The sequence below is a fragment of the Triturus cristatus genome, chromosome 6, assembly GCF_964204655.1.
Source record: "Triturus cristatus chromosome 6, aTriCri1.1, whole genome shotgun sequence".
Taxonomy (NCBI): domain Eukaryota; kingdom Metazoa; phylum Chordata; class Amphibia; order Caudata; family Salamandridae; genus Triturus; species Triturus cristatus.
In genome coordinates this window covers 1,188,889,262-1,188,904,080 of record NC_140589.1, presented here as the reverse complement: position 1 = coordinate 1,188,904,080, position 14,819 = coordinate 1,188,889,262, and the positions used below count along the sequence as shown (strand labels likewise).

The window sequence follows — 14,819 nt, the reverse complement described above, 5'->3', positions numbered from 1 at the left end:
AATGCTCTATAAGAGCTCCTCAGAAAAGCAGTGGGCTTAGCCCCCTCCAACCAGATGCAAAACATTAATCAAATTCATTAATCATCGGTTATATTGTAACTGTCAAAAATGATGCAAGGAGTTTTGCCATTGCAATGAGGCATATGACCAAGCCAGTGGTGCAGCAGTGAGGTGAGTCCACATTGAGCACACTTCCTGTTTTTTGCCCTCACCTACAGTCTATAGCTGTCTATACAAGAGCTCATGTTACCAATACAGTGTAATATACAGGCACACATACATGCAGAGAGTTAGAATTTGGCCAGGCCCCTTCCGCCATTGGGATTTTTTCCCCAAGTTGCAGTTGGCTTTATGGGTTGTTTTCGAAGCCATGACATGTTGTGGAAAGTTACTGGGGGATTTACATTTTCCTCTGTGTCACCTCTCCACTCTTGTACCCCTATCCCCATTATTATCTCTGTAACCTCTCTGCCTCCATGCCCCCAGTGCAGAATGTGGCCCCCACCAACATCTACTGCCACCCACCACTTTGCAGTGCCATGTGACGGCACTGCTGCAGGTTTGTTTTGGCCAAATGCTTGTTGAATTGCATCACAAACATTACCAATGCCTAGAAATTTCAAAATGCCTGCCAAGCATGCTGTATGTGAATTAGAGTCATCTTGTAATGCAGTTTGCTCCAAGCATTAGAATGTCTATTACAAGATGGAAAAATGTAAATATTATTACCTGGATGCTAGTTTTTTTTGGATTACTGCAAAAGATTCTAATGTACCATGATATCGAGTGCGACAAGAGTTTAGAATTCTACCCCCATCTGAAATTACCCACCACCATGTCTCTGAATCAGAAAGAGCTGAAGCTTCTTCTCTTCTGAGAGCACTTATTTGCAACCGGACTGTATTCATTTAGTTTAGGGCCTGGCAAGTATTCGGACATACATTTTGAACACACACAACAAGGTGAATTTTTAGAGGATATATTAGCAGAATTTTGCCTTTTATATCCAAATGACTCGTGTGGGAAAGACAATATACCATCTTTTAAAAGGTAGGGGAATGCATACAACCATTGACTATATTTTCATAAATACTTCCCTGGTAGCATATGTTAAAATGATATGGCTGTGTGGTCAATAAATGGGCCTCTACTTCAGCAGTTAAGAACAAAGATCAGGGTCGTAGATTAAAATGGTGTAAGGTCATTCCGGAAGAGTTTTGTAATGATTGCTAAAGTAGGATTGGAAATGGAGACTTGGCATGATAGTAGGGCAAGAGGACTCTAACTGCTTATGTTGAAATTTGTAAGCAGGTGGCAAAAGCCCTAATGTACAATTGTAGGGATTACCTCAATAGAGGAGAGAGGTTGTTTGACCACAGGTGTACAGTTGCGCACCAGACGTTAATGGTCACTTTAAAAAATAAACCACAAGATAAACCTTTGATAGCTGTCCTTAGGAAAGACTATAAGTTAGCAATAAATACACGTACGTTTAATATTAAAAGTGAAGCTTTGAATGATTTATTGTCAATTGATGTAATAAGGAATAGTGCCAAGTTTTGCAATGTTGTAAATAAACCGTTCTTCTCGGATAACAAAGGTAGCCTGTTGGATTGTAATATCCCGGAAGAGGATTGGTTTATCCATTTTAAAGGTATATTTGGATATCAGGGGGATCATGGACCTCCAAGTACTTCATATGTAGTTGAGAAATATTCTCTAGTTTTTACGGAAAAGGAAGTAGTGGTGGCCACTGATCAAATGTCAAGTAATAAAGCCCCTGGACCGGATGGTGTCCCGGCTGACCTATTTAAGCTGATGTATCTTTATGGTCTAAATTACTAGCTAACGTTTTGTAATACGGCTTGTGAATTTGGTTTACTCCAATCTTGCTCACAGTCAGTTATAGTCTTGGTTTTTAAAAAGGGGAATAGAGGAGACCTCTGATGTTATAGGCCAATCTCATTGATAGATTCTGCTGTAAAGGTTTTCGGAAGAGTGGTTTTAGGCAAACTCACTGAGTGGTTAAATGACACCAACATCCTCTCAAATTTACAGTATGGGTTCAGGAAAGGAAGAGGAGCCACGATCCAGTGTCTAAATTTGCTTTTATTATCTGGAAAACACACAATCGTGAAGAAAGAGTCACTTCATTTGGCCTTTATGGCTCTTTCTTTGGCTTTTGACCATGTAAATTGATCCAAATTATGGCACTTGTTATTAAAACTAGGTCTGGATGTGAATACTGTAAATGTTTTGGCCGATTTACATCGGGACCTTACAGCCACTGTGAGATTTGACCAAAAAGATAACCTCATGCAAAGCATTGGTTTTATTAAAGGAGTTAGACAGGGATGCATCTTAGCCCTACTTTTATTTACCCTATATATTAATAATCTTGATTCAGTTTTAGTGGGTGCGAGTATGGATATTTATTCTCTGTGTGGGGGAACGGTTAATCCCGGCTCTCTTATACGCGAATGATGCTGCCCTACAGCATCTTTTATCTACCTTTTCCGAGTTTATGAAGTCACTGGATCTTGATGTAAATTTTTCTAAATCCCACACTATGATCTTGGGTGGAAAGCACTATGATCTTGGGTGTAAAGCCAAGGAAACTTAAAACTCATTATTGTGAAGGGAATGTAATATCACGGGTGACGTCATTTATATACCTAGGGGCGTTATTTGATGAAAGGGGCACATGGGTTCCACAAATGAAAGCAAAAAGAAATGTAATGGCCAGATCCACCCTTGCTGTCCTTGATTTTGCACATAGATTAGGGTCTAAGCCAATGCATGCTATGCTAAACATTTACAGGGCCAAATGCATCACTATAGCAAATTATGGTTCAGACCTTTGGGGATACAGAGAAGCTAGCGATATCCAAATAGAGGAAAATAAATTCCTAAGAAACCTTCTATCCATGCCACAATCAACATCCACTTATATTATCCATAAAGAAACCGGTTCAGGTTTCATATCATATCTAATTGGAATGGCACCTTTACTTAAATGGATAGGTATTTGAATAAACCCGGAGCTTGGGGTGAACCGCGAAATTATTCGTGGTTGCTTAGCTCTTGATCTAGCAAATAGTATCCCCTGGCTGAGCTACGTGAAAAGGACTGCCTCTTATCTGCGAAGACCAGAGTCTTGTGCGGGCACACCAGTTGTTGTCCACCTCACAAGTGATTGAACCTAATTTAATTATAGTCAACAATCAGCATCATCGTTTCCTTTTAGTGAGGTTTAGATTTAATAAATTGCATCTACTTATCACTGAACCAATGGGATTGAAAAGCCTGAGGACCTGGGTGTTTGTACATGTGATAATTTTTCTACTCAGGAATGCATTTTGTGAGCATTTTTTGCACACCCGAAATCGGTTCATTTTACCTATTTTAAAGGGTAAAGGTTTTATACAGGCTAGACCTGCTTTTATATATTTACAAATGTTGACTAATGTTTGGGAAATTTTTAATATAGCTAGTTTTTTTACTGCAGAGGTCAGAATAAGGAAAAAGAGAAGGATTGCTATCAATTAGAATACTTTTTAATTACTAGGGGAGAATCCTAAGCTATCATACAATGAATTGTTCCTCTGTATATTGATGATCTAGATGTTTTTCCTCTTGTATTTTGTGATGTTTGTGTTATTTTAATATTTCAATATTTATTGTGTTTTTATGTAGTATGCTTGTATGGAATTAATAAGCCTAACAATGTGAATTTGACTGACTGTACTCATTTAGTCATGCCTCACTCTTTCTCTCCCCAACTTTGCTAGCTGGTATGTTTCTCTAGGACCCTTCAAGTCCCCTGTCTACTTTTCTACTTTTGAACAAATATGATTCTATTCCTTATTACTACATATAGTATTCTACATGAGCATTCCGTTGATTGCTTTATTGTCAAGCAGACTGTTCTTGTTTCTTTTTGTAACCTTTCAAATTTGTTTCTAACCTTTAGACTTTGTGTGAAGCTCTCCACAGCCTCTAGGTAATATTCACACTCCAGACAACTGCACAAATATATAAACACATTTGAAAAAGCCTAACATTTTAATTGGCAGGCAGCTATTGCAGAGAAGGACCTTTTCTTCCTATGTATGTAGTCTAAAACCCATTGGATCAATTCCCTTATTTATTGCTGTGGAATACCTTCCTTCGTGTACAGTTCATGGTTCCACTTTAACTTTTCCAAGTATAGATTTACTGGATGTTTCTACATGGTATATGACAACACCTTTAGGAAGCAGAATATTAGATGTGCCTTATTTTAAATTAACCATAATGTCATTTTATCTGTGTCAAATTTGTCAGCAGTACACAATGGAGAACTGTAATTAATTTTGAACAGTCAGCCATGCACCAGGAGGTCATGGTAACACTCTCAAGCGAATAGTGTAATTCGTTCAGAGCCATGAGTTTCAGCTCACAGTCAAACCACCATATTGTGGTGTCACAGTACTATATGTAGCAGGTGTTTGCATTACTTAATGCTGTAAATGCCCTTCCTTTGTGTGGTATTGCCCCAGATGTTTGCCTTTACTACCCTATTTGTGCTAAATCTGTTTTTGTTGGCTTTTAGGACTCAGCCAATCCTAGCTTTTGGCTGGGGGGAATGATGGAGATATGCCCTTTCTGCAGGGTCACCACATATTTTTGCCTTCCTTTTACAACACCTGTTTTTGCTGACCCTAGGACTCTGTGCACTTTTCTCCTTCTAACCAGTAGTAATGTGCTTGTTTTTCTCCCTTCCAAACATAGTTAGAGTGGCATACACCTAATTTGCATATTTCATGTATTTATAAGTTCCTAGTATATGGTACTACATGTACCTTGGGCCTGTAAATTAGATGCTACAAAACAGCTGCAGAACTCATTGTGCCACCCACTACAATAGCACCATTAAACATGTGTCCAAGCCTGCCCCTGCATGTGCAGTTTTAAACTGCCATGTCAACCTGGCAAATTAAGCTGTTTCCAAAGCCTAAACGTTCCTTATTAAAACATGTAAGCCCCCCCTAAGATAGACCATAACAGGAGGTCAGAAAGTAAAAAGACAGGGGAAACATGCCAACAGATACCAGGTCTAACATCCATCTAATCAGTTAAATGAACAAAGAGATGTCATTCTAGTGTCAGATCCAATAATTCAAACTTTTGATGGACACTGTGGTCCTACGCACGTACCGTCTCCATCAATGTCAATTGAGCAGGCATCCCCTTCTCCATTGTTGTCGGTGTCAATCTGAGCAGGGTTGTGAACATAGGGACAGTTATCACATCGGTCTCCAACTTCATCCTTGTCATAATCGAACTGACGTGGGTTATACAGGAGAGGGCAATTATCCTACATAAAACAGAAAGTGCCATTTCAAAAAATGTGTATCAACTAGTTTTTCTATACTTTTAATTTTTTTAGAAGATTTTTATAGGTTTCAATACATTTCTATTTTATATTTATCGAAGAAGAACATTAAGATATGACATTGGTATACCTTCTACCTCCTCTCTCCTCGCCCCAGCCTGTTCCCCTCTTTCAGTCTGAAAAAGTCCCACAAGCATACATGAACAACTTATATGAACAATGACAATAGCAGTGGTAGGATCTGTAGCCCCTTCAATGTCCTCAAATTTTTTCTCAAGTCAGTAGCAAAACAGTTCAGAAGAGGGGGCACATTAATGGAAGAACTGTTTAAATGCTTGGATAACATGTTATTTATTATTTTTTATTATTACTTCTGACATTGTAGGTATCATTGCTGTCATATTGGCAAAGCAATTGAGCAACTTAATTAGTATTCCCACCAACAGTACCCGAAATATTCTACAAAGCTTCAAACTGTTGGCTGCTTTAACACCCCCTCAGCTGAGGTCAGAACTTTCATGCATGCTACCTCCTCTGCAGACAACTACTCCTGCTCACTTGACATAGTCATATAGTATTGTCTAAATATCTAAAGCTTGCCCTTGTCTTGTTTATTCAGTTGAACATTTCATCTTGAATACTGGCAATAAATTTAGCTTGTTTCCTTCATAGCTTAGCTACTAGCATTTGTTGAAGGGATTCTGGGTAAACAGAACTATGCCTGTGACGACAGAACGTCAGTATGTAGGGACTGAGTCACCATACCACATCAGTACCACATAAGCCCCAATCCAGACTAGCTCATAGTGCTTTACCTGCCCCCTTAACCTTCTCAGAGTGACAGTTAAGTTATCACCCCAGAACATGACACTCTAGTCCCCTCAAGAAACCGTGGAAACAGATCGTCAATCTTGTTTTCACACTAATGCATTTCCATATTAAAAAAAACAAAGACACAAGAACAGTTTACAAGATTTCTTGAAACTATTTTGCTCTATTATAAAAACATCTGGGCTGCAACAAAAAACGTATGCATCCCAACAGACTGAGGAACATTACAAGTAAACTGTAAAGAACAAGAAAGCTCTACCATGGTGAAATATATTTCTGCCTCAGCCTAGCCTCACTATGGAAACACAGAGTTATATCATAGATCTCTGGGATCAGTGGCAAACTCAATACCTGTCATGCATAAATAGTTGTTCTACATCTCAGCTGGCACAGCTCTCTCGTCGTGGGACCTTTGCTCTGCTAGAATGTCTTCTCTCTGTTTTCAAAATGGCACATCTCGGTGTATATATTACAAGGTGTCTGAAAACAGCAGATGTGAATGTATGTTTTGTCTGAGTGCTAAGCTATATTTGCTAACCGATCCCAGAAAGACCAGGCACAGTGTTTGACCTTGCACAAGATGCTCAGACAGTCTGAACCATTAACAAAAACATGTGCAGTGCTTTTCTAAAATAATGTAGTGGCACAACAATAAACATGTCAAGCATAGGGTGTGCATATCGAGAAAGTCTTCCAGTTACATTTTGAGAAGGTATACCATGAAGATCTAGATGTTCTGGAATCAGAGATAAGGAATTGGATGGGTCAGACACCTTTAAATAGAATCACTGATGATATATCTAGAAACATGCATATGCCGATCTCAGGCAAATCTGGGAAAGCCGCAGGCCCAATGGGTTACCGGCGGAACTATATAAGGTTCTAAAAGAAGCCCTTATTCCGGTTATGATGACACTATTTACTCACATCTTTGAAGATGGCGGAGACATACCCTCTTCACGGAATGAGGCAACGGTAGCACTTATCTTTAAGCCCTCTAAACCACCTCGTTCATGCGACTCATATCGACCTATCTCTCTGATCAATATAGATTATAAGATCTTTTCAAAAATATTGGCAGAGAGATTGAACGGGGTGGCAGAGAGCTAATTACACCGAGATCAGAAAGAACTTTTTAGAGGCAGGGGGATAAGAGACCTCACCTATAACTTGGTTGGAGCAATAGATATAGCGACTCTACACAAAATTGCTCTGGCAGTAATAACAATAGACGCTACTAAGGTGTTTAATAGAGGGAATTGGGCATATTTAAAATTCATATTAAAATAAAACAATATAGGAAAAAATATTTGTAGGTCAATTTCACGGATATACAAATCGCCTGCGGCCATAATTTTGGTAAATGGTAATCAATCTGACTTAGTTAAAATTCAAAGAGGTACTCGGCAAGGCTGCCCGTTATCTCCAATGCTTTTCAATCAATACATAGAACCGCTAGCTGGAAAGCTTAGTACACACGCTAAAATACCCGCTTGTAAATTCAGAGAAAGGGAGAAAAAAGTGGCATTATATGCCGATGATCTCATGATATATACGACGTATCTAAATACCACCCTCCCGTTAATATACCAGGAAGCACAGAAATTTGGACAGATTTCAGGTTATGAAATAAACGAAGCCAAAACTGAATGCATGATTTGGAACTTGGGAGATTCCATTTATCCGCCAAAAAAACCCAATAAGATATCTAGGAATATTGATCACTCAAGACATCGAGAAAATCACAGAAATGAACCTTCATAAAGTTGGAAAAGAAATACAAAATTCTATAACAGGATTGACATATCTTCCTTTGACTTTGATTGGGAGAATAAATCTAATAAAAATGATGTTGCTGCCAAAAACAAAAATTCTATTACATAATATTCCGTTAGCATTTAATGAGAAAACCTTGAAGACTTTGCAGGCAAAACTTAACACCTTTATTTGGGCCTCGAAAGGAATTTGAATTACGTGGCAGAAACTAAGAAGGAAAAAGAACAAAGGAGGCCTGTGTCTCCCAGATCTAGTTATATATGCAAGAACATTCTCTCTAAAAACAGGAAAAATGCTAATAAACATAGCAGATGGTTCCGACAATGGTGTAATGTTCAAAGAGATGCTTCTGGATGTGGAGAATGGGAATCAAGGTTTCCTATACAAATTTGGGGATCCAAGATTTTATAAAAAAGTCCGTCTGAAAATATTATATAGCTTAGCAACTACTTGGGCTAAAATCAAGAACATTTTTGGAATCAGCTACTTCAGTGCCCTTGCCCTCATACGGAATGTACCAGGTTCACCAGAATGAACTAAAGATGTTCTCGCAACTCCTTTAATTAAAACAGGAATTCACCGATGGGGACAGTTATCCCCGAATGGAGTTTTACTTTCTTGGGAGGAGATGACCTTATTGGTGGACAAAGAACTATCTAAATTTAAATACTGGCAAATAAGCAGCTGGCACCAATCTGTTGGGATGGATGTGGGCAGACACTATTTAAGAATCCTGTAAAGAAAAAAGAGGTGGCAACTCTTTATTGGCTACTTTTGGACTGGGAAGACGGCAAATTAAAATTACCAACGGAACTATGGGGAGATAACTTGCCTGGCTGCAACATCGAAGAATTATGGCAAGTATCTCATGACATTCTACAAACGACAGTGCAACCTGCAAATTTAAAAATAAATCATATCTTTTGTATTCACAGGGTCTACTGGACTCCCCTAAAAGTCTCAAAATTCTCTAAGGGTCTAATCCCAAAGTGTCTAAAATGCCTCCAGATCAAAGTGGATGACATTCATATGTTTCTAACTTGCCCAAAGCTAAGTCAATTTTGGAGGAGATAAAAAGAGGTATGGAAAGCATTTTTGGTATAACTACGCAGGTAAGCATACATTTGGTCTTTTTTGGACTGTTTTCACATTAGGAGTCTATGTCAAAGGGGGACAACAGATTATGTTTATATCTGATTCTAATTGCACGAAGAGAAATTTGCAAAAAGTGGGTTAAAGATAATCCTTCAACTTTGCTAGATTGGGTGACTTCTATTAGATATACAATAAAGTTGGACAGCGCCATATCAGATAAAGGTAACAAAAACAAGAAAGATTGTTGGGCCCCATGCAAAAGATGGCTGGACAATCTAGGTCAATAAATTATAAATAGTCCATACTAGTCCAATGATTAAGCCTTTACACCAACTTACTAATTCTCTTTGGCTTCTGTGAGCCGCCCCAAGAGATACAGAGCCAATCTGTAGAGAAGCCATGTGTAAAGCATACCCATCTAGATATGGAGCTCTCGAGTTGGTGCCAGCTGGAAGGGGGGCCACAGGAGTAAATTGAAGAAGCTCAAATTTATCTGATGGCGAATGAGGACAAAAAAAAAAAGCATAGGGTGTGCAAGGCAAAGCAGCCTAAACGTGCAAACAAACTAAAATAAGAGTAAACTAAATGGACCCTAAAGGAAACACGCAACACATTTCTCTCACCGTATTACCTTCTCATAACATTTTTGGTTAGTCTTAGCTGGGCAATATCCCTCTTTGTTCAATTCCATTGAGTGCAGTTGCCCCATAATAATTGGTGCATTAGATTTTGTTACTTTCTCAGCATGTGTTGTTGCTCCATGGGCTTAAGTTCCTGCTGAATATACTCCAGGACCCTATCAGCCAGGCTGTTCCCATTATGCTCATCACCTGGGCCATTGCTTTCAGGAACTCCTAAATGGCAGGCAGACTACGCTGCCTTGTGTTATTAAATTGTAAACACTCCTTTACCCATAGAGCAGTCTCCTGACTCCTTTGACAAACAGTTCTCTAGCAAGGATATCCTTAAAGTGCCAATTTGGATATTTATCCAGATAGGATGCTTCCCAATCCAGGGTAGAGATGACCTGTGCATGATCTGAAAAAGAACATCTGGGCATTGGGTAAGATCCAAGACAGCAATGCAATGGTCTACAAACAGAACGTCCAACCACACATAAGATTTATGGATTTCAGAATAATGAAAGAAGTTGATTTCCCCAGAATAAAGAGACTGCTGTAGATCTATCGGACCAAGATCAGACACCTTAATATGTTTATCCTCTGACAGCATCACGCACCCCGAAATTGTGATCCTGATTTTGGCTTACCTCCGTTTAAAACCTAGTTCCAGTCGTCCCCTATAATAAGAGGTCTTGGCACATACTGGAGAAGCTTCTGTGCTATATATTTAAGCAGTTCATTCTGTCCATGATTCGGGCATACACTGCCACTAAAGAAACTGATCTATCCCTCAGGAGACCACACAGCAATAACCATCACCTCTCCTTATTAGATACACACTGTAACATAGAGAAGCCCGCATGTTGCTCTAGAAAGATTCCAACTCACTTTACTTTTATTTTGGCGAAGTCAAAAAGCTAAAAGGAAAATGCCTGTTGATCTAAGTCTCCAGGTAACCCATGAGAGCAACTGTGTCTCTTTTAGGATAAATAATGGTTACCTTGCTTTAAGGCCTGGAGTCTTGCTATTGTCTTATTTGAGGCCATAAGGCCTCGTACATTAAAGTAAATAAATGCAAGAGACTTATATCACCACTGCTCCATGTATCCTTTGAACAAGCTACCTTATTCCCTTATAATTCTTCTTGCCATCCAGACCTTGAATATGCCTGGCTGCAGAACTACCCCCACATAAAAGCCATGTTGTATCCTACCTTGTAGCAAAAACAACTATAACTCCCATCCCAACTCCTATGCCATTTAATGAACAACTCCCTGTTAGAAACAATTCGGCCAAAGGTAACACATTAACCCACATATCTAGCCCCAATTACATCCCACCTCCTATTATCATTGTGCCTAGAGGTAGGTGGATTATTTGGTTAGCCCATCAGCTAGCCACAAGCCATTCAGTCACTGCCCATGTCTGAGACTTTATAGCACCATAATGCTCTCTCTAGGCCTTGGGACCTCACCTTGTGATGGGCGTCCTTTTTTTTCTCTTTGTGGCCTTGGGGTCTCCTCCGTTTCATCTTTATATTGATGGTCATCCAAATTCAGGAATGTATCTGCTTCCATTAGGAAACATACCTGCAAAGCTTATTTTTCATGCAAAGTATAGACTGAAGAGGTGCCCCCATCAATATGCAGTATCATTAACCTTAGCACAGAAAGATTTCAGAATAACAGGATCCTGTGACACTCAATGCAAAAATATTTCTTTTCCCCTAGCCGCTGCCTATATCCTCTACTTCATTTGGAAGTGGTGGACCCTTATCAAAATATCTGGAGGGGCATTCTTCAATGGAAAGGACACCTAGGGCCTGTGTTCCATCTAATTTTATGAGTTCAGAGTTCTAAACACCAGAACAGTGTTCTGAATACTCTCTAGAAATAGTCCTCAAGAGCATACCCTTTGAAACCACAAAACACTCCTCAGCATCTTGCACTATTTTAGCAGGAGTAATTTTCCAAGTATTCAAACCTTTCCTGGAAGTTGATGTTTTGATAACATAGGGTGATAACCCCCTGTGATCACAGAGAACCCTGAAAAGCTCTTCCATGAACCGTTTTGTAATCAGAGATTCATTACCTTTTTCTTTGGAGAAGTGGGTGCGTCCATGAGAGAATCAGTGAGTCAACCCTTCTGTTGACCTCACTTATCTGAAGAAGGGTTTGTCAGCATAATTGAATGCTCTCTCTGTCTCTTTCCTGCCACCATATTCTACTGTAAGTAGAGATCCACACCTCTGGCACTGTATCGGTCTTAGTAACAAGAGTATTTCTCTGTAATGTTCACCTTTGGGGTGCATTCACCTCTCCCAAAATACTGTCCTGGCAAGTGTGCAGCATCTACTGGATCCACAGGGACAGCTCTCCACAGTTGTAACATATATGAGCTTTTAGCATGTCATTAACTCTACTCAAGACTGTGGTGACTGCATAGTACATTCAAACTCTACCTCTGTTCCCACACTCAGATCTTCCACCATGCTTAATGAAGGCTTTATAGCTTCTCTAAAGCAATATTGAAAGCTCAGACTGCATATGGTTATGCGTAAAAAAATGATTGATTCTTGCCAATCTTATCGTCAGCAAGAAATACCATTACCCCAAAGTTAGTTTCATTCAGTTTCTATCTTCACTTTCAAAGAGCGTATTGTGGTTAGCACCAGAGGAGAATCTTCAGTCTAATACTGAGGCTCCAACTACCCCTTGCACCTTGCTTGAAATCAATTTTACATGGTCACTGGTATGACAGGCCAATGATGGCGGATGACTCATTCCTTCTTTGTAGTGCTTGTGTGATCGTGGTGTAAAGTTCACAGTGCAAGCTTGTGGAGGACATTCACTCACAAGTGCCAACTCTGTCTTTTATGGTTCTCATATACTCACTGTAAACCTCTGCACTAGCGGTTAGGGGTGCCTGATCAGATGGCTATACTGAGCCACCCAGTATCTCTCTTAATGGTATCTCATTCTCACCCTCATGCTGGCAAATCCTTTTCTGCTCTCGGGACAGGCTGCTGTGCTACAATTTTGGATTTTCTGTGGCTCTTGTTCCTTTACTCACACTGTCGAGCCACCTTTCCTCCTTGACATCTAATCTTGCTCCAATGGTCCTTAGATCCAATACACTCAGGATATTACCCACCTACCAGAGTAAATGTTGTGTCTCTATTCTACAACAATCATGTTGAAGTTTCCACAGCATTTCTCGTCTTTAGCCCCTTCAGCCATCTTGCTGCTTCCGCACATGGCCTGCCGCATCAGACCCTATCTCCCTCAATCCATTATTCCTGGCACTCATCAAGAGCTCTGTGCATTCTGTTCAATCCCCTCACCCTTTAATTACATGAATTCCCAATTCGGGCCTATATCAGCCGAGATATGGTGCTTTTTTATGGCACGATGGGAAGAAGGGGACGGAAGGGCCTATAGAACGTTTTAAGCTAAGCACCACGGAATCCTACAACTCTTCAAATTCATTTCAAAATACACTAAAAATATTTAAAACAAATAATAACAAGAAAGAATCTAAGCAATATTTCCTTTTTTAGAAATGTTCACCACTAACATTAAATGGTACTTCTATGGAGAATCATTTTCCGTAGCCAGCATGAAAGACATCGCCCACATGATTTATTTATCCCATTTACTGCTTCTTTGTCTTTTTGCATTAGCTGCATGGACAATCTATTTTAAACCAATGCTTTACAAAATTGGAATAGGAACTGTGCAAAGAGCATTTGAATATATATTGGGGTTGGGAAATGTGCTTTCTCTGGCTTTATTTCTTTAACACAATCATTAAATGAAATGAATAGTGAGTATTTTTAGGCATGAAATTGTTAATAAAATGTTTGTATCTTTATGTCTGGCGTAAGGCAAGACCTATTGATTTTACTAAAATATTATTTAAAATATGCTTGATTAAAGGGTCTTTGAGCCATTTCTCTTTGCCCATTGGTCCGTTATTGTGTTATTCTCATTTTATTTCTGCCCGCTACAGCATAAGCATCGGACAATTGGTCAGCGTACTTAATCCTGTGGAAAGGTTACTTTGAGTGATAGCATTTTGCTTTGTCACAAGGTGGATATCTGCTCACAGGGTAGTTCCCTTTAGTGCCAGTGTTGCCTGATGTGATAGTAGAACACATTTGAAGTGCACATATGGCACAGTCCAGCTTTATCAGTTCTAATCTCCTTCCAATACTGATAGAAATTCCTTTTGAGGTGGACTGCCTCTATGTCACAGCATACCATAATATATTTCCGGACTCAGTTTCGCCAATGGTTCTTTAATAAACTTTACCCAGGAAAAAAAAAACGAATTTTACTGTGTTTAGTTTGCAGCACAGTTATAACAGTTTTATTTAAACATAAGTTGGATGTAATTTGGTTTTAGTATTCCTTTATTCTTTCTTTCTTTATTGCCGTCCTTTTACCCTTTTTCTTCTTTTTTTGCCTTCTTTTCTTCTTTTGTTCCTGATTTCCTTTTCTAATTTTTGCTTTTCCTCTTTTCTTTTCTTCTATCTTTCTTTTTTGCCTTCTTTCCTTCTTTCATTATTAATCTTTATTGTTCTTTCTTTTTTGCCTTCTTTCCTTTTTCCTTTTCTTCATTGCATATTTATTTATTTTTTAATTTTTACCTTTACATTGTTCCTTCTTCCTTTCATTCTTTTTTCCTTCATTTCTCTTTTGCCTTTGTTCACTCCATTCGTCTTTCTTTTTGCATAAGTTCTTTTTTCCTTCTTACTTTATTTCCTTCTTTCTTTCCTTATTGCTTTATTTTCTTTTCTGTTTTGCCTTCTTTCCTTTTACCTTCCTTCTTCCTCTTTTTTCCCTCCATCTTTATCATCTACTCTTCTTTATTTGTTTCCTTGTTTCTTTCCTTCTTCCTGTCTTCTTTTTGCCTTCTTTCCTTTTTTTACTTTTTTTTCTTTATGGCCTCTTTCTTTCTTTCCTTTTTTCATTTTTAGCTTCTTCCTTTCCTTCTTTCTTTCTTGCCCTTTTCTCTTTCTTTCTTGTTTGTTTTCTTCCTTTACTCTTTATCTTTATTTCCCTTTTTCTTCCCTTTGTTCTGTCTGTTTGTGTCTTTCTCTTTTGCCTTACTTT

At 38.9% G+C, this 14,819-nt stretch overlaps 1 protein-coding gene across 2 annotated transcripts in view; it reads right to left on the bottom strand.

Annotated features, from left to right (window-relative positions):
- The window catches only part of THBS2 (thrombospondin 2), a 556,651-nt gene that overhangs the window by 263,359 nt on the left and 278,473 nt on the right, over nt 1-14,819 (bottom strand). For both annotated transcript variants that reach the window (XM_085612109.1, XM_085612110.1), the window contains exon 15: nt 5,200-5,359. In XM_085612109.1, the coding sequence (XP_085468235.1) occupies nt 5,200-5,359 (160 nt within the window). The remainder of the gene's footprint in view (nt 1-5,199; nt 5,360-14,819) is intronic.